Below are 20521 nucleotides of genomic sequence, written 5' to 3'. Positions count from 1 at the left end.
TTCCTCTGGGATTCCAAAATGCACATATCATTCCACTTGCTGGCATTCCATAAGCTTTGTTCACTCTGTATTCTTTTTACTTTTTACTCCTCTGACTGTATAATTTTCAATAACCTGTATTCTAGTTTACCAATCTTTTGACTTGATCTAGTATGCTGTTGAAAACCTCTAGCAATTTTTTTCAGCTCACTTATTGTATTTTTTAATGCTAAGATCTCTGTACTTTTTTATATTCTCTATCCTTCATTAAAATTCTCACTTTGTTCATGCCTTATTCTCCTGTCCTCATTTAGCATCTTCATTATATTCTGTCTGATAAATCATGTTTTTATCTATCTATACCTTAGAATAACCAGCTTTCTACAAGAGAAAACTCTTAGTCGGTGCAGGTAAAGGTCCTGGGGCATCTCAAACATTCATAACTAGTCCAGACCACTGTTTCAGTTCTTGGCAGTCCCCAGACATTTAGAATATAATGGATTCCTTCAGTACTCTGAGGCAGACAAGACAAAAGACAGTCTTCTGTTCTAGCTTCCCCAAACCCCAAAATACTGGATGGGTGGTCCGACTCTCTCATCCTTCTACTTTCAGGGAGTATTTGGGATCTGGGGACATTTTCCCTGATTGCTCTGCATTGAGCTGGGGATAAGGGACTCTGGAAAGTACCCACAAGGCTAGTTTTAACAGCCTATTTCATTTCAGTGCCCCATTCCCCAGGCATCTCAAGTATTCCAGGTCCCATCAGTACTCTGAGACAGGTGAGACAGAAGCCCTGGATAGTGGAGTATTGAACATGTGGTCTTACTCTCTTCTTCCCCAGAGAGAAGCCGAGAGCTTGGAGGTTTCCTTCCAATCATGATTCTGTGTGGCAATGGTATTATGGTGAGGCTGTCTAGAATTTTCCTACTGGTTTTGATGTGGCTGGTTTCATTGTAGCCCAGGGTGCCGGAGACTCTCATTCATTTCTGGGTTTCTTAGAAAGGGAATTTGTCCATGTATTATGGTTATGAATCAGTATGTCCTTGAGGAAGAGGAGGGTCCATGGCTTCCTATTTCATCATCCTGCTGATATCACCTCTCTGGGTTGGTTTGTTTAAGATGTCAATTTTATGTACTTTTTTCTTTTCCAGGAATAGCCTAAAGTCCTTCATGTTGCAAGACAAAGCAGAAGGACTTTATGAACCATCAGAAAAGCATATTTAATAATATTAATATTTTCAATCACTAATATTTCAACCTATAAGACAATGACATAATGGGTTTTATGAACCATAACAGTATTTGAAATAGCTTTTCAAAAAAAATTAGATGGTACCATCTGTTAAAGATATTCAACAGATGTCGAATCTTTAAAATTTTTTTCTCCCAAAGAAATTTTCATTATCGTGTTAAGAGGTATGTATATTAGCTTTGAGCATGTTTTTAAATCTAACATCTCTCCTTAATAACATGTACTAAGCTAAATCTTGATTTCTATACCAACCTCTGCCAATTCTGTTCATCCCAGACTTTGCCATCTAAATAGCATACCATTTATGCAGTTTTCAGACCCCAAACATCTAAGTCCAGGATGACTCTGCTATTTCTTTTATTCCCTCACATCTATTCTACCAGTACATTAGATCTGACCTGCCCTCAGATATAGTTTTCATCCAGTGATCTCTTACTACCTTCACAATATTGCCCTGGCCCACACTACACACCTCATCTGGGCTATTACAATGACTCTATGGCTCATTCTCTTTTTTCTTCTCTAACTCTGTGGCTGCTTTTGATCATGACTCAGTAAGTATCTTACCTTTCAACACATATACATACATTGCTGAAATAAGAATTTTATTCAACTCTACTTTCTCTTACTGGATGCAATGCATTCTGAAACTTTACATTTTTTTTTAACCACAAAGAGAAAAAATTGGGTCACAATCAAGCATACTGATTTTTCAGGATCTCCAAATGGTGATTTTTTGTTGAAAAACAAAACAACTTCTTCCTGCTCTCCCTCTGTACTCTAAAGACAATTCTCTACCTGGCAGATCTTTCAGAAAACAGTTGTCTTGTCCACTCATGAATGGCTTCCTACCACATTCAGAATAAATTCCCGATTCATAAACATGAACTACAATTCTGCGTGTGCCCTGACCCCTGATTAAATCTCTGAGCCCATCTCCTGCCACTACCTTGCAGTGCAAACTTCTGGCTGCTGCTCAAGCACACCAAGCTCTTCCAGCCTTAGGGTCTCTGCACCAGCTGTCTCCAGGCTGAGGACACTACTGGATCGTCCCACAGCTCTCGTGCGCATATCACTCAGCTCTCTGACAGAACATTACCAGCCATTCCTTCTAAATATAGGTCTTCCTGCCCCAACATTCTGTCTTATCTTGCTTTAATTGTCTTCACATCATTTGCTGCTTTCTGGCATTATTATAATTATATGTTTATTATTTGTGTTCCCCTACTACATGTTAGTTTCATGGAGGCAGAAATTTCTGTCTTATTTCCTACAATTTTCTGGCACCTAGGGGAGAAGAGTGGGGGCAGAAGCAGCAGCCTAGCAAAGGGCAGGCTTCCAGCACACATTCAGATGGCTGCTGTATGGATTACAACTTGCTTTCCTCACCAAGCCCTCTGAGAGCAGGTTTTCCTCCCACTGCCTCTCAGGATTCACTCAATTCCCTCCATCCCTCAACATTGGAACCTATGTGTCTCACAGGAAAATGGAAGTTTTCTCTTTCTCAATAGCCCTTGGTGCGGGGGGGGGGGGGGGGTGTGGAAATCAAGCTTTAATCAATATTCCCTCGCTCATTTAAAAAGACTTCTCTCTCGTCCCCACAAAGTACTTCCTGTTTCTTATCTATAATTAAAATTCAGCCAAATTATTTCAAGTAGGGCTCTATGCAGTTCTGTTCACAATTGTGTCCAGAAGGCATGGGATGGGCTACAACTACCTTTGTGCAGGTAGGGAGTATTCTCTGAACTGCTAAATTCCCAGAATATGTTTAATGAATATTGTAGAAGATTTTAAGAAGGCAACAATAGAGGATTAACAGTTGAAAGAACATAGGTTTTGAAGTCAGATACTCAGGTCTGAATGCCAGCCCTTCTTTAATCCCAGCTGAGTGACTTGAGGCAAGTTAATAATCTCTAGAGATAAATAGCTGTCAAATTTTAGCACTATGTCCAGTCCAGTCATGTCTGGACAGATGAATCTACCATGATGAAACCAGACTGTTATGTGTATAGAGGATGGCATAGAGATGCACTCACTCAGAGAAGACCATAGTACTGGCCTCTTTCCAAATAGCTCTTTGTTGCCAAGTGGAATTTTAATGCTCCTCTTTTTAATGGAGACGGCATCTGGGAAGGAAGCTACATGTCCACTTAACCCACACCTCTTACCACCATGGGGAAGTCTGGGCTCCCTGCTCTTTGGGGAAAAGCAGATCTTTTTCACAAGAGTTCCTCCTGCTAGTAACCTCTCTGGTATCTACTTTCCTCTGTTTGCCACTTTCTGGCAATATTTTCTTTAAGCTTATTTTAACCTCTACCTACGCTTTTTACTTTGCTCAAGTGCAACATAAACCCATGTCCTTTTGTACTTTCAGAAAACATTTGTCAAGTGAATGCTAAGTGTGCTAGGTCTTAGCAACTGTATCGTGGTCAACAAAAGATATAATCACTGTCTTTGTTTCGTATGTGGTTTACAGGGTGTAAAATGTCAAGAATTTCCCCATAATCATAACTGTTGAGATTAGAGGAAGGATAAGAAAGCAAGTTATTTTCATTTATTATTCTCTATTCCCTATGACTTCATGTAACTGAAATTTTGTTGAGTAGTACCCAATGCAACGCATTGTAAACCAGAGTGGAACGCAGCCCAATAAGGAAGGAGTCCATAGGCTGCCTTCAAGTTCTAACTTTCTGTTAGTAACCCAGGATTTGATCAGTTCACCTTACCTCTTTATGCCCCAGTCTTCTGTAAAAATAAGATTATTAAAGGCTGTCCATGACTCCTTCTGGTTAACAAATTTCTATACTCCATAATTCCAAATTCTTTCTCTACAGAAAAATAATTTATCATACTGGTTTTCTATAGATTTCAAGTTTATCATTTGCAATTGAAAACTACTGGTCAATTTCATACTACTTCCCAACTCAAGATCAAACAGAATGTCTGAAAAAGTGTTGTTTGAAATCAAGGAATACAACTTTGCAAAGGGCTAAATCCAAATCATCATCATGTCATGTACATAAAGCATGGGTTTCTTATATAAAAATGATCATCACCTGGAAAGAAATTCTTTTCTGAAATAAAAATAGTCCAGCCTGAATTTCTTCAAAGTCTCTATTAATTTGACAAATACTTTATCAAGAGATTCTTTGTGATTTCTCAAGCTTTTCAGCATAAATATGCAAAGATTTAGCTTCTCTTCCATAATGTGTTTGAATTCCTATAAGAAAAGTCACAAAATAAACTCCAATATTCTACTATTAAACAAATGAAATATAAAATTCTATGGACATTCCCATCTCTATGCCATTCACACCTATTGGACCCCAAAAGTACAACTCAATTCTCAATTGCTCAGAGGTGATTTATTAGTTGATTATCTTGATTTAACAATATGTATAAAGTGCCTGTCCGGTGGTTAAAACCTAAGTTTTACTTTCTTTTTCTTAAGTAGATTTTTTTGACCATTCCACCAATCATCATGATTGTTCTAGAACATAGTTGGATAAAGTAATGCAATAAAAAAAAATCAATATTTGCTGATTATTATATTCAGAAGCAACTTTTTAAAAAGGTTAGATTGGAAAAGGATTTGAAAATAATATTCCAGAGTTTACTTTTTTAAACTTAACTTAGTAGGGGGTTGATGAATGCTAGGAAGTAGTCTGGTATCAAGAAGTAGAGCTACAGGGGCTGGGGTTGTAACTCAGTGAAAGAGCGCTTGCCTAGCATGTGTGAGGCACTGGGTTCGATCCCCAGCACACATAAACAAATTAAATAAACAAAATAAAGGTATTGTGTCCATCTACAACTAAATAAATAAAGAAAGAAGTGGAGATACAGAGATTTCTTCTTATGTGCTTCCTTTCTAATAAAGCTGGGAATAGCTAACTAAGATGTTTCCATTTTTCAACTATTCTGCTACTTCCTGAGAAAATAAAGTAGTTGGAGAATCAGGAAGAAGATTCTTTTATACAATAATCATTCTACAAAAGCTAGAGAATTTTCACAGGCCAAGGTAAAAGCCAGGCTTAGACTAACCAGTTCTCTGGAAGAAACAAATAAAACATTTTTTTTTCATTAAGTTGTCTTATTTATTCCTTCTCTTTCCTTACACTCCTGCTCACACATTCACCTTAACCCTCCTGCTCAACCGCATATTCACACTCATTAAACTAAGATGGCAGAAGTCCACAATAGAGTCTTAGAAAATGGTACTGTTGTTACTGTACATAAGTATTACCTGAATTTCCATAGTAGAAGAAAAACCAGGAAAAAAAAAATCAAAGAACACTTACAGCAAGCTGCTTTGCCCACTTTTCTTTTGCAGTAATTTCTGGATTAGTTACCCACAGCAGGGAGCTGTGAAGGAAGGTTCCAATGTCAGAGACTTCTTCTTGCTTGGGGGCAGAAAAAGAATTCCACATCTTCAACTAGGAATTAAGGTCAAAGGCACGTTCGTCTATCACATAGTAAGAATTAATTTAGGGCTGTGATCGTGGCTCAGTGGCAGAGCCCTTGCCTCGTAAGTATGAGGCACTGGGTTTGTTCCTCAGCACCACACCAAAATAAATAAATAAATAAATAAATAAAGGTATTGTGTCCATCTAAAATTACTAAAAAAAATACTAACAAAAAGAATTAATTTAGACCAAAGTTCTACCATATAGGTAATTCAGGAAGACACTAGTTAAAGTAACCTTCTTAGGGAACATTCCCCAGTGAGTTCCCTTTTTCTGAAGAGGTGGCTATGGGTACATACTAACTCTTTTGGTGCACTGTATATACTGAGTAAGTACGAGCAGATCGTTTTCCAGAACAAATCCTGTTCATTTTCTTTCTCCTTTCAAACAGAGTCAATCATTTTTGTTGATTTTTATCCTCCATCAAACTATACACTACCTCTAATAGGCAGGCTTTGTTGAAAAGGACTAGAAATACAAAGATAAAGATGTTATTTGACTTTTCCAACCATTTAGAATTCCCAGCGGGGAGAGGGGGGATCAAATTGGAGATATATGGGCCATTAATGAAAAGGAAATGAAGAGAAGGAAACTGTCCAACAGGTGCCTTGTCTTCAGCCCTTCAGTGTTAAAAATGAACCCCGCAGGAAAAACAAGCTCATGACATCATACCCAAGATCACTTTGTTAGTCTTGACTGACCCAGAATTAAAAGATCAACTTCAGAATAGTTTGAGTATCTTCTCATCATAGGGTTAAACTGGGTCTCAACAGCACACGATTGTTCTGAAACAACTGTACATGTGGATCCAGCAAATGCGCTATAGGTCACTAATCTGCAGATATTCCTAGCCAGAGGGAAACGTCATGACACACGTATGTCACAAATACCAGCTTCTGAAGTGCAGCTGTGAACTCCACTCCCTTTTGTTCAGCCTCTGTTAGGACCAGCAGCATTACTTGGTCTATCACTGTGTCCAGAGCCGACAAGCTGGGTACACTGCACTGCCACTCAGTGTCATTATTCTGAAATAATTAGCAAAATACCCACAATTGTTATTCTAATAAAAAATATTATTTTTATTTTATGAAAATGATACTTAAAGGTCAATGTAATTGTCATAAATTAGTTCTAAACAGTCTTATGACATCCTCCTGCATCCTAAAAAAGAATGTGGACATTTTCTTTCTAAAATACCTGTACCTGAATATTTATTTTTTTGAAAGGAAAGCAATTTATTTTTTGAAAGGAAAACAGCCTAGATGTTCTGCTGAGAGCTGTGTTCTTGTAACATTTACATGTTGGTGGTTGAAACTTATGGCACCGATTTTAATACAGAAATAGAGAAAGGTAAATAATTTATAGGGTCAAAGTGGGAAGAATGTGCAATTAACCCCTTTAAAATTAGGTTTGTTCCTTTTGTCTCCCCCCCATTCATAGCAGGCAGGCTCAGATGGTGTTTCACAAAGCACGCATGTTCCCCATGCTCCCAAAGCCCATCTCAGCCACATTTAAGATATACGACAACAACATATTTAGCCTTCTTTTTGCTGTCTGTTGGAAAGTGTCAAGGACTCTAATTTCCAGATTCCAGTAAGAAGGCAAGCTTCCTAACTCATCAGGGAGTAAACCTCAGCCAGGATTTTGCCAGCTGACAACCTCCTGTTGGGAAGTATAGAACTTTATGGGCTGGCATCTTGACATCATTATTATCTCAGAGGACTAGGGATAAGAAACACACAGCCATGGCAGATTTGCCACAGTTTCATTCAGTCTGGCAGTTTGGCTTGGTTTCAAAAGTACAGTGAAATGATGAGTATTTGAAACAGAATGTCACAAAAACACAGCTCTCAACAGAACCTGCAGGGCTGTTGAGACGGCTTTGGATGAAGGCAGCATATGTTGCCCTTGCATCCTTGGCAGGAACAATTCAAACAGCATTTGCCCCAAAGACATTCTCCCTCTGCTTTCAAGGTCATATCACAGCTGTCAACAGAAGGACATTCTGACACAGCCATTATCCAGACGGGGAGAGACTAAAGCAGAGAAAAGAAAGCAATTGGCTAAATAAAGCATTTCCTAACATAACAAGCACAGAACTGGAAAATAAAAGGACTAAACATCTAGGAGAGCAACACTACTTTCAGATCCAAGAAGGCTTTTGAGTGTTTTCTTCCCATGTTGTAAAGAACTGGGTCTAACAAAGAAAAATTTTTAAATAATTCATTTTGCCATTTTAAATTAACTAGAACACATAACAATTCTAGTTGCTGTTCATAATGTAATAATTGATACCATAAAATTGAGCTGGTATACTCTGGAAAGCATCATAGAGCTTCCTCAAAAACCTAGGATTGGAACCACCATATGACCCACCTATCCCAATCCTTGGTATTTATCCAAAAGAACTATGATCAGCACTACAGTGATATAGCTACATCAATGTTTATAGCAGCTCAATTCTCCATAACCAAGTTATACAATCATACCAGATGCCTGTCAATAGATGAATGGATTAAGAAAATGTGGTGTATATATGGCATTTGCCAGTAAATAAATGGAAATGGAGAATATCCAACTAAATGAAATAAGCTATAGACTCAGAAAAATCAAGGGTTAAACATCTTCTCTCATGTGTGGAAGCTAGAGCAAAGTAAGGGAAAGGTGTATGTATGAGGCGGTGTTGGGGGTGGATAAGTTATCATTAAGGATAGAGGGAAGACCAGTGGAATAGGAGACTGAGGGGGAGAAGAGGAGACAGGAAAGAGGAGAAAATATGAAATAAAATTAACAAAATCATGCTATGTGCATTTATAAATATACATAAAGGAAAAATTCCCTGTGGTATATGTAGAAAGTACCTATCCAATATAAATAAATGAGCTAAAGGAAGATCAGGAGGAGGAGGAGGAGAATGGGGGAGGGAGTAGTAGGGACAGTGATTAAAATCAAATTCTATGACTGTAGGATTTTGTCAAAACAAACCTAACTACCATGTACAACTATAAAGCTTTAATTAAAAAAAAAGTGGTTGGTTCAATTAGAGCAAAGAAATTGGTATCACTTCTGGACATCTTAGTGTTTGGTATATACACATACTTTAAGGGCTTTAGAAAATGTGAAAAAAAATACTTCATGGATTCTACTGCTACATTTATGATCCTAGGCTAGAGATCAGGGCAGGTAGATGATCTTGAAAAGACTGAGAATATAAAGATTTCACTGAACACACACATCCAAAAACCTGGGCTAGCCTTGCTAAACTTAGGCCATTACTTAGAAATGTTTTTTTCCCCCCCCAGGTTAAAAGGTTTTAGACTTGAATTCTATAAACTCTCAGCAGATATGTTCCAAATATTCTTGGACAATCACTTAATAGCAGCTACATAGCTTACATAATCTCCCTCTGATTAGAATGACTTACCTCTGCAGACTGAGCTAGAATGAGCTCATAATGTAAAGATTTTTGTCCTTCAGAGACCACCCCATTGTGTTCTCCACTGACATTCAGCTGGATCCCATTTCTTAGAAAAAAAAAAGTGGTCCAGTCAGGTGCCTCCAACATTATGTTTGCAGTCACCAAAACAGGGCTCATTTATCACCAATAAGTGCCCATGGTGGTCAAGGACTGTACAAGGGGCTCAAGGTGGAGAGAGAAGAGAGATCTATACTCCAGGAACTGAAAGCTAGTGACTCCAAGAGGTCCCAAACAAGTGGGCCACAGTTAAGTACTGAAACCAGCACTTAAAACATAAAACGTCACTAAAACATCTAGATTTCTGGCTTTCCTTCCACAATCAGAAGATGTGGGCACACAGGGTTCATATAGCCTTGATAAAACAATTAGCTGGAGCTAGGCAGAGTTGCTGCCTTTGCCTTTTGTGTTGGCAATGCCCCTTTCTCACTGCCATTCACATACCATAGGTGTGTGCACTCACCCACTGGCTTTACTGGTGTTTGTAATCTGAGTGCCTGTGCATTCTGGAGCAGCATATTACACACTTCAGAAACAATGGTTATAACAGGGAATAATGTGTGTCAGGAAAGAGGTAAGAACAATTTGCCGTGCTTGCCCCCTGGTATTTGGAGGTGGAGCCTTTGGGAGGTACTAGCATCATAGGGGTAAAGTATTTATGAATGGGATCAGTGCCCTTGTAAGATGCCAGAGAATTAGTTAGCTCTCTTTTTTCCACATGAAGATACAAGAAGGAAAAGCCTTCACTAGAACCAACCCTGATGGCACCCTAATCTTAGACTTCCAGCCTCCAGAACCACAAGAAATGAGTGTTTGCTGCTGAAGACACCCAGTCCGTGGTGTTTTCTTATAGCAATCCAAATTGACTGAAGTCAGGAAGGGTCACAGAAAACTGGTGAAGGAGCTCCCATGGAGAAAGGTAAAGAGAGAGCATACACAGGTGCCGAAGAACAAAGTGGGGCGTGACAAAGCATTGCATGCAGGTCAGGGGACCATGGCACAAGACAGAAGGCTGGCGAGGGTGGATCCTACTTACAGGACAAGTTCTTGCTGCAAGTGCTCTAACTCTTGAGCCAGTTTATTTTTATCACCTTGTAAATTCTGGAAGCAGAAATGTTAGGCTGTTTATGTTGCTCTAGTGGGAACTTATATTTAACAGCTCTGCTTTGCAAGTTGTGAAATTATGGCATACCTCTATCACACTTCTATACTCTGTGATGGTCAACTTCAGCTCTTCTATGCTTAAATTCTTCTGAGAAATAGAAAGTGAATTAATAGCAAAACAAAAAAAAAGTGTGTGTGTGGGGGGGGGTGAGTCCACCAAATCATATTTATTAGATCATCAATGCAAGCCAAAAAATAGTAAAGACCCAATCATCATGATATCTTCTATCAATCTTGCTATTTGAGAACAGAACCAATCAATGTTTGGGATTCAAAAACATAAGTGGAGGGACAATAAGGCAACTTTATCTAATAAGTGTCATTATGTTCTGTTTGTCTGGTTCAGTGAAATCAAATCTCAAAAGTTGATTCTTAACTGTAACGATGATGATACCATTAAAGAAAAGAAAATCTTCATGTGAAAGTGACCAATGAATTACTAAGTCATCCAACTTGCTCCAGTTCAAATAATACCTCAATTAACATCACTGATATTGCAAGATAAAAAGCCAGCATTCTTCCCTCACAAACACATTTTTGTGAAGTATTTTCAGAAAAATCTCAGGACCATAATAACAAAATCAGATTTTTTCCTGGGGGTGAAGTTACAAAAATGACCATTTTCCTCACAATTTGGAGAAAGCTAGTCAATCGCACAGGATTCTCAAAAGGAAGGGATAATACCAACCTTCTGCATAGTGGCATCTTTATTAAGCAACATATTTTCGTATGTGTGCAATTGCATCTGAAAAGAAACAAATTTAAGGAAGGTCATTGGGACATTGTTTTGTGAAAGGACCGTGCCATAAAATCATTACAGTAAGGCAGACATGTTTCTGAAGCATGTATTTTTCACTTTATAACAAAGTTTCATATCCAGCCTTATAACCCTAAAGGCAGAGGTCACTGTCCTCACTTCAACAGTGAGGAAGCCAAAGTTCAGCACTATTCAGACTCGCCCAACGCCACCATCAGTAGCAGAGCTGAGCCCAGAATGCGAGTCCAAGCTTCAGAGACGCGCCCTTCCCTCTGTTCCACACGAGACGATGTGAAACGTTTTTACTTTTTTGTGAAAATGAAAATCTAGAACAGAACAGATTTCATGAGAACATATAGAAAAGTCTTCTTTTAAAAACAATTTAAAAATGTTCCAAGATTCCTTTTAGCAAAGTGAATATCAAGAATACATCAATTTCTTAAAACCAAAAGCAAACTTGTTAGCATACACTTCTAAATATAATGGAATTGACAAATACATATAAACTAAATTAAGAGCCTGGAAAAATAACTGGCAAAGCCAGAAGCAGCATCACCATCCTAATGACACACGTTGGATTTCTCGCTATAGTTCTAACAGTATTTTCACAAAATCCTCCAAATTAAAACAAAAACAAAACTTGTAAAATAAGTAGAGATTTCATATCCATTTAACAGGTGAGCAACTTGAGACAAGGAGGTCAACGATTTGCTTAACATTATAAAGCTTTTAAGTAGAAAAGACAGGATCTGAACCCATGTCTTTGGCTCTTTCTACTGTTTATCACAGTTGCAATTTCAAAGTAGCCGTTCCTAGTGTAGAATTAATTTTAATGTCTAAATTATAACAGCTATAATATATGCCTCTGCATGTACACACACAGAGAAGAGAAAACTTGAAAATGACACATAGATAAGAAATAAGTATATCATTTCAAACAATGAAAAATACTGTTCAAATAAACCACTGAGATGATGATGACATATATTAATGAATTTGTTGACAGGTTCCTTCCATTTCCTGATAAGAATATATGGTAGATAACAAAAGTATGTACTAAACAGACTTCATAGATATAAGATATTTTTGTAAGGTACAGTTTCTTAATCAGGGAGCAATTTTTCCTATTTCTCATTTTCTGCGTTAAGAATATATAATATCTGAAATTTTCCCTGACTTAAGGATTTTAAAAATCAGAAGCTATTAAATTAGAAATTGCACTATACTTAAAAAGATAAATAGCAAGTGTTGGCAAGAAGGCAGAGAAGTGTGCATCCTTATACACTGCTGGTGAAATGTATAATGGTGAAGACACTTTGGAAAATGGTCTGGCAACTACTACAAAGGCTAAACATAGCTGGTTGTGGCGGTGCACACCTTAATCTCAGCAGCTCAGGAGGCTGAGGCAGGAGGATGTTGAATTCAAAGCCAGCCTTAGCAAAAGTGAGATGTTAAAGCAACTCAGTGAGACCCTGGCTCTAAATAAAATACAAAATAAGGCTGGGGAAGTTGCTCAGTGTTTGAATGCCCCCGAGTTCAATCCCCAGTACCAAAAAAAAAAAAAAAAAGTTAAAGAATCACCACATGATCCAGTAATTCCACTCCCAGGTAAATAATAAAGAGAAGTGAAAATATAGGTCAATAAATATATACACAAATTTTCATAATAGTACCAAAATAGAAATGGCTCAAATGTCCATCAACTGATGAACATACAAACAAAATATGGTATATCCATACAATAAAGTATTATTCAACAATTAAAATAGAGTACTTGACATATGGAATACTGATACCATGGATGAACTCTGAAAACATTATACTAAGTGAAAGAAGCCAATCATAAAAGAACATACATTGTATGATTCCATTTATATATGAAATGTCCAGAGCAGACAAATCTAGAGAGACAGAAAATAGATTTAGTGGTTGCCTAGGACCGAAATAACTGTAAAAAAAAGTTTTATTTTGGGGTGATGAAATGCTTTAAGCTTAATTTTGCTTATGGTTATACAATTCTGAATATACTAAAAACTACTGATATGTATACTTCAAGTGGATGACTTTTGTGGCAGATGAATTATGTAACAGCTGTTACCAAAAAATGAGAAAAAGAAACTGCCTTTTATATAAATAACTCAGACATTCCAAGGAGTGCAAATTTCAGAATTATAACCACAGGTTATTGTGTCATTGAGTCAAATACACTGGCATAGAATAATATTGATTTGACAGAAGAAAATTTTTACCAGTATTTGAGAAGTGCTTACTTGATGCTCTGTCTCAATTTTAGATAATTCCTCAATCTTCTTTTCCAGTTTATCCATATCTATAATGTTCTTAATATTCTAATATAAAAGAAGAGGGTATTCTTAGATTTGGCACCAAGGAAAATAAAAGTCTCACAGTCAGTGACTTTTAGCAAGTGGTATTTTCACCATTAGCATTGTAATCCATCTTAGACTGAGACACAAAAGTTGATATGCTCTAGAGACAGCAGGATTCTTTGAACACAACCATCGTGGATATATGCATTTCTATCCCCCACTCTACCTCAGCCACTTGCTCTCACAGTCATAGCTTCCAATTTGTTATTGCCAGTTAACCCTAACCTTGTGATGTTTGCCTGCAAGCATCTCACTTTTCAATCACCACCTCTTGGCTTTCCAGATTACCTCCTCCAGCACTAACAAACCTTCCCCATGGAACTTGCTATCCATGGATCTTACGGCCTTTTCATTATCCTTAAAACTTTCCATGAACTTAGAACCTCTTTACCCAATTTAAATTCTTTTACAGTCAATCATTATAATCCCTACTTTCCACATGCTCAGTTCCCTTGCCCACCCCTTGGGTCTCAGAATTAAAAGAGCTTGCCATTCACCCCAGGTCAACTGCTTTCCAGTAAATATGGTGAAAGAATGAGTCAATAGGCTGGTCACAAGTTCATGACCTTTAGCCTCCATGTCTTCTGTGATAAAATCATATAATCCTGGTATATTCACACGGCCATTGCCAAAATCAAGGGTTGGCAAATGATGGCCACCTCTCATGCTCCAAAGGCCAAACCTGGATGATCACTTCTCTGTAAATTTGAGCACAGCTATGCCCATTTGTTCACACATTCACTATAGCTGCTTTCACAGTACACAGGCAAAGGTAAGATTTGCATAAAGGCCCAAAGATGGCAAAACCTAAAGATATTACTATATGGTCCTCTATTAAAAAAAAAAATCCAACCCCCAGGCTATTTTATCCCTTCCCTTTCCTAAAACTTCCAATACCTCCTCCAGCAACCTTCCTCTCAGGGAATGATTTTGTTTTGTATTTCACTGAGACATTATAAATAATCAGGAGACAGTTTCCATATTTCCTGAACATACAATAAATGCATTATACGGCATTTCCTGATTTGAACAATTGTGTCCCACACCACTATTACTGCTTCAATCAAAGCCCCCACTAGTCTTGACTGGATCACTTCAAGCTTCCTAATTAGTTTGCTGGCTTTTTTATTGGCTCCACTACAGTAGGTTATAGAGCCAGCAATGAGAATTATCTTCTTAAAACAAACTAGATTATATTATTCATTTACTCAAAACCCTCCAATAGCTGCCATCTCTGTGTTTTAAAAAATATAATAAAATTAAACACCAGAGTCCTTACAGTACCTGCGTAAGGCCCTGTGCATCTGGCTACCTACAGCTCTCGGCCCACATCTCTTGCTGCTCGTTCACTCTGCTCCAAACACACTGACCTTGATGCCCTCCAAAACAGCAGGCAGGCTGCAGCTGCAGAACCTGGAAAGTGTGCTGCTTCCTCTGCCTGGAATGCTTTCACAGGTAAGCCTCCTTTCCAGTTTTTAACCAAAGCCTTAATTTTGCAATGCTGCTTTTCTGGAACACGTAATTTAAATTGTACTCCCCTTTCTCTCAATTCTGTTTGCCTTTCTTTTCTCCATAGCAATCATTGCCATTAAAGACACAAGTTCTACATGAGCTTTTTTGCTAAGTCTGCATACTCAGCATTTTGAATGAAACCTACACATAGAAGACTCCCAATAACTATATGGTGAAAGAATCTGGGCCACTATTCAAACCATTTTTGCCATTATACTTCACATGGTCACAAATTTTTATCTCCTAAAGGAATCTTGATTGGCAGGGTTATTTGTATGACTATGCTACTATACATCAACATTTGCAAGACTACCTCAAGATGAAGAGGTTTAAATCTTCCACCTCAATTCTAAACTAGTTTCGAACAATTCTTCAATGTTGTCACTCATTTAGGTACAAGAAGATAAAACTCTTACATTAGGAGTTAATTGGAAAGGACTAGTTTCAGAAATGTCTGGTCTCACAGGTGTAACAATTCTGAATGTGATGTAGGATTCTTTACAGTTTAATTATTCTTTTATAATCTATTATGAATTTGTTTAATATCCGCATGACTTGTATTTTCACTCTCTAGGCCAGTCATCATGGCTTAATAAATGCTTGATAGCCTCATATAAAACTGAAACAAACAAAATTTTACATAATACTTGATATTCAAAAGATATATACAGGGAACTTTTCCCTCTAAAATAGAAATTCACTAGTGTTTTGTTCTTTCAATGCTTTAACTCTTTGCTTAAAAATACAAAGAATTATACTTTTTTCCAGAGATTATATAATATGCATTATTAAAAAATTGCTTCATATCAATTATCTTAATCTCCAAAACAACACTGTGGAATAAATATTTTTAGTCCAGAAAAAAAAACAGTTTTCCCAAGGTGGTGTTTTCAATGAATTTAAGATCTAGATGTAAGACTCAAGAATCTTTCTACCTCATTCAAGGTAATAGAATATTTTCAGAAAACTTCATGCTTTCCTTCTTGATTTGGGTTTTTAAGATGAGCTCATTTAATTCTACCTTAAATCTGAATTTCTTAAATCCCACTTTTCCATGGACATTTGCAAATGTAATAAGACACCTCTGCCCTGACATGAAAATCCTTCTACTTTTCTCTACTTATAATATGACACATCATCCTACTTTTGGGCCCAGAGGGACCTGAAGCCACATGATTCTTTATTTAACTCATGGTGTTAACCCATGATCATATGATTTCCATATGTTTACCTAAGCCTGTGTTTAATGATTTCAACACACCTCTTCCTGTAGAATCTTAATCTTAAGAATCAGAGCCTGGTTTTCTGTCTCCTGAAAAGAAAAATTAGAATTATTTAAGAATTTTATGAAAGTTCCACATATTTACCTCTAAGGGCATTAACACTCTTTTCCTTTATCAACTTTAAATTTAAATGTGGTATTCATATGTCACAATTGAGTACAGTCTAAAAATATTTTCAATATGGGGGTCAAGCCTTGGCTTGCAGTTTCTTGAGGAACTGAAAGTAGTTACTCTTCTCCCTAATTCACAGGAATAGTAGTTAAGGAGAAAAAGATAAAAAAAACTAAAAAAGGAACAACCTGGCTTCTTTCCTTTCTACATTAGCACCATTCTTTTATGATAGATAGCTGCCAACACAACTAGTTAAACTGTTCCTTGAAACCACAACGAGTTTCAGCTTTCTCTCTGAAGCTATAGATATTCCCAGATTCAATGTTACCACAACATGTGAACATCAGAAACTTCTATAATTAAGTCTCAAATTCAGAATTAACAGTCTCAAATTCAGAAGCATCAGAAGAAAAACTATTCCAGGATGGGATATTTATAAAATGTTAACAGTATATCTTGTGGGTGGGTTAAGGTAAGGACTTTGTGGAATTTTATTCCTTGTTAATATGCATTTCTTTGTTTATAAAAATAAAATGAACAAGAATTGCTTTTATAACAAGAGAAAAACATCTCAGGCTAGAATTTCACTGATAAAAGAATATAGGAACACACAAGCACACACACCATGTTCTTGGCATCAGAAGACTGGAGTTCAATTTTATACCATTTATTACACAATTAACTGAGGAATCAAGACATACCTGGACTTTATCAATTTAGTTCATTTTTAAAAGATATGAAGATATGGGGGGATAGTAGGGGACAGGAAAGGTAGCAGAATACAACAATTACTAATAGGGCATTATGTAAAATTGTGGATGTGTAACCGACGTGATTCTGCAATCTGCATTTGGGGTAAAATTGGGGGTTCATAACCCACTTCAATCTAATGTATGAAATATGATATGTCAAGAGCTTTGTAATGTTGTGAACAACCAATAAAAAAAAGATACGAAGATATAGCAACTTCTTTTTCTATCCCACAGAATTTCTATGATTACCAAGAGGTAAAATAGTAAAAATCCTGTCAAAATTACAAAACACTACAGAATGCAAAGAATTAGGATTATATATCTAGGACTCTGCACTTTTACCAATCGTAGTTAACGTTAATGAAACCTAAGAAGAAAAGGATATTATGATACATGTGTTAAGCTTATCTATCCCTCCTAGTCCTAGTGTAGGTAGGACAGTCATCTCTGTGTATCTAGGGGGACCCTGAGGCTTAGAGTAGTTCAATGGCTTGCCTAGAGTCACACAGAGTTGGGGCTTGAACACAGGCAGTCTCACTCCCCAGGGGGCTCTTGATCATTTCCCCTTGTTGCCTCTAGTTTGGAGATCCCCAGTGGTCCCATACTGAGTCTTCCCTATAAGGCACTCAGACTCTCAGTCACAAAGGAAATAATACCCAGTGAGTCTGGTCCTCACATCTTCCTACCAGGACAAGAGCTAAGCTAAATGAAGCAGTGCATGTTGTGAGAGGTCAAAGTGTTGACCCAGGCTGGAAACCAAGCCTCCCAAAGACTTACAGACTCTAAAAACTGCTTTTTGACAAATATCTAAAGAACCAATTAGTCTGAGTGACTTTCAGCTGCCTTCACCATCATCAGTAATACTAGAATTTATCAGGATTTTAAAGATTATTACCAATGCTAAAATTCTCAGTAAAAATGATCATTTCTCTGGTATCTGAGCTAAAGCTTGGTCTGAATGATTTCTTGCCCTGAAATTTCAGGACTGTGCTTATTTAGTGGAAGGAAGGACCTATGAAGTTTCTCATTAACCTGGAAGTCCTGAGAGAACTAAGAAAAAGCTGAAAGTTTGGCAGAATTTTTTTTTAATTCAACTGTTTTTTGTTTTGTTTTGGTTTTGCATCAGTTCATTTTGTTTTATGAACTCCCCGTCAGCCTTGGGAGACATTCTAGAGATTATCTGGATCTTTATAACCCATATGAATATAGTAAACACTTATAAAATTTAATCTTGATTGAAAAGAAAAGTAATTTTTAATCCTACTTGCCTATAACTTTTCTAAGTTTTCACCAATTCATTTATCAAATTATTGTCCTTTTTTTTGCCCCAAAACAAACCCTCTTAAACTTTAGTTATGTAAACTATGTACCAATCTCACAGTACTTGATGACTTACTAATTGTTTTTTCTGGGCTAAAATTAAGGCCTTCTCCTCTTCTGAAGCATTCGTACTAATTTTCAGTTCCTCCAGTTCTTCTTTTAACCGACTTGTTCTCATAATAGCTTGGTGGGCACTGTGGGGGTGGGGGAAAGACAAGAGCAAAACCTCAAATATAACTGTCAAAGACACAAAGGAAAGTCAAGAACTAATTTTGGACCCAAGCTAAAAACCACTAAAGACTTAAGTCAGATATCAATAATAATAAAAATACACCTTCTGATTGTTCAGTCCTTGGAAAAGCAACAAAATTAACAAGAGTATAATGGGAGAGGGGGAATAAAAGAAATACAAATATATTCCTAAAACTAAAGATTTAGAAAATTCCTTTGAAACCCATCATTGGCTAAACAACATGGTTCTTTCCTCCTCCTAAATAGATGTAATATTAGTTAATGCAAATTTTACAAGTATTTACTGAATACTACTGCATTCCAGGTGTTATACCCTGTATGAGGGCTACAATGGAAGACAAGAGATATGTGGTCTTTGTCCTTAGAGACCTTACATACTGTGGTGGAGGTGAACAGGCAAACAAATAATCGCCACAGGTCTCTACACACTATATTCCACAGGGAAATCTATTGCAGTATTTGTCATAATAGCAAAAATTGGAAACAACCTAGATGACCACCACCAGGAAACAGATTTAAAGGAATGTTGGTAATCCATGCCATGGAATCACCTATTTGCATCTCTCATTTGATTATAAACTGTCTCTGAGGGAGGTATATTTTTCTTACTAAGGAATTGCATTGATAGATAAACTATGGAACCAACCTAGATGACCTTCAACAGATGAATGGATAAAGAAAATGTGGTATATATACTCAATGGAATATTACTCAGCTTTAAATAAGAGTAAAATTATTGAATTTGCTGGTAAATGGATGGAACTGGAGAATATCATGCTAAGTGAAATAAGCCATTCCCAAAGAACCAAAGCCAAATGTTTTCACTGATATGTGGATGCTAATTCATAAGAGCAGGGTGGGGGAGAATAGAGGTACTTTGGATTACACAGAGGGGACTGAAGGGAGGGGAGGGAGTATGGGGGTAGGAATGATAATAGAATGAATCAAGACATTATTACTGTATGTGTATATATGATTACATGACCCGTGTAACTCTACATCATATACAAATGAGAAGTTACACTGCATTTACTTATGATGTGTAAAAATGCATTCTAGTGTCATGTATAACTAATTAGAACAAATAAAAATTAAAATTTAAAAAAAGGAATTGCATTGATCATTTAGCAAATTTTTGAGCTCTAAATCTGTGCCAAATGTTGCACAGACACTAAAGAAGGAAAAATTATACTCCATCATGTGAATGCACCATTCACTGAGTTTATAGTCTACTATGGTAAACAGTTATAGTTACCATACAATGCAATAAGAACCAAGGCTAGGTTAGATCCAATTTCTGTGAGCACCTCATAAAAGGCAGATAACTTAGGAAGTGAAAGAGTGTATGTTTTGCACAAGCAAAAATTCATCAAGGGGGGGCTGGGGATGTGGCTCAAGCGGTAGCGCACTCGCCTGGCATGCGTGTGGCCCGGGTTCGATCCTCAGCACCACATACCAACAAAGATGTTGTGTCCACCAATAACTAAAAAATAAATCTTAAGATTCTCTCTCTCTCTCTCTCTCTCTCTCTCTCTCTCTCTCTCTCCCCCCCCCCTCTAAAAAAAAAATTCATCAAGTGTGGGGAGCCATTCTGACACGTGATTGGGTGACTCCCGTTAAGGGCCTGAGGCACTCTGGCTGTGTCGGAGTTATCCCGACCCTTTCCTGATGAGAGAGCCCATCCGTGTGGGGGTGTGCGTAACCACTGACCCCGGAGACCCAATCACTGACCCTGACCTTGGAGTACAGCCCCCCCTCAACCTTCATTGGATGGAATTCTCCCCTGAATCTCTTGTCCCCCCAAATAAAAGGCT

The 20521-nt window shown here is 37.3% G+C and overlaps 1 protein-coding gene across 1 annotated transcript in view; it reads right to left on the bottom strand.

Moving 5' to 3' along the window:
• The window catches only part of IRAG2 (inositol 1,4,5-triphosphate receptor associated 2), a gene marked incomplete at its 5' end in the record, with an annotated part of 119124 nt that overhangs the window by 57853 nt on the left and 40750 nt on the right, over positions 1–20521 (bottom strand). Inside the window, 10 exons of the mRNA XM_081310802.1 lie at positions 4288–4451; positions 5530–5664; positions 6585–6719; positions 9119–9218; positions 10206–10270; positions 10362–10421; positions 11022–11078; positions 13361–13438; positions 16251–16301; positions 18532–18649. Coding sequence (XP_081166928.1) covers positions 4288–4451; positions 5530–5664; positions 6585–6719; positions 9119–9218; positions 10206–10270; positions 10362–10421; positions 11022–11078; positions 13361–13438; positions 16251–16301; positions 18532–18649 — 963 coding nt within the window. The remainder of the gene's footprint in view (positions 1–4287; positions 4452–5529; positions 5665–6584; positions 6720–9118; positions 9219–10205; positions 10271–10361; positions 10422–11021; positions 11079–13360; positions 13439–16250; positions 16302–18531; positions 18650–20521) is intronic.

This window comes from Spermophilus citellus (genome assembly GCF_964194105.1).
Source record: "Spermophilus citellus genome assembly, chromosome: 10".
In the NCBI taxonomy this organism is placed as follows: domain Eukaryota; kingdom Metazoa; phylum Chordata; class Mammalia; order Rodentia; family Sciuridae; genus Spermophilus; species Spermophilus citellus.
This window is presented reverse-complemented; position numbering and strand designations above follow the sequence as displayed.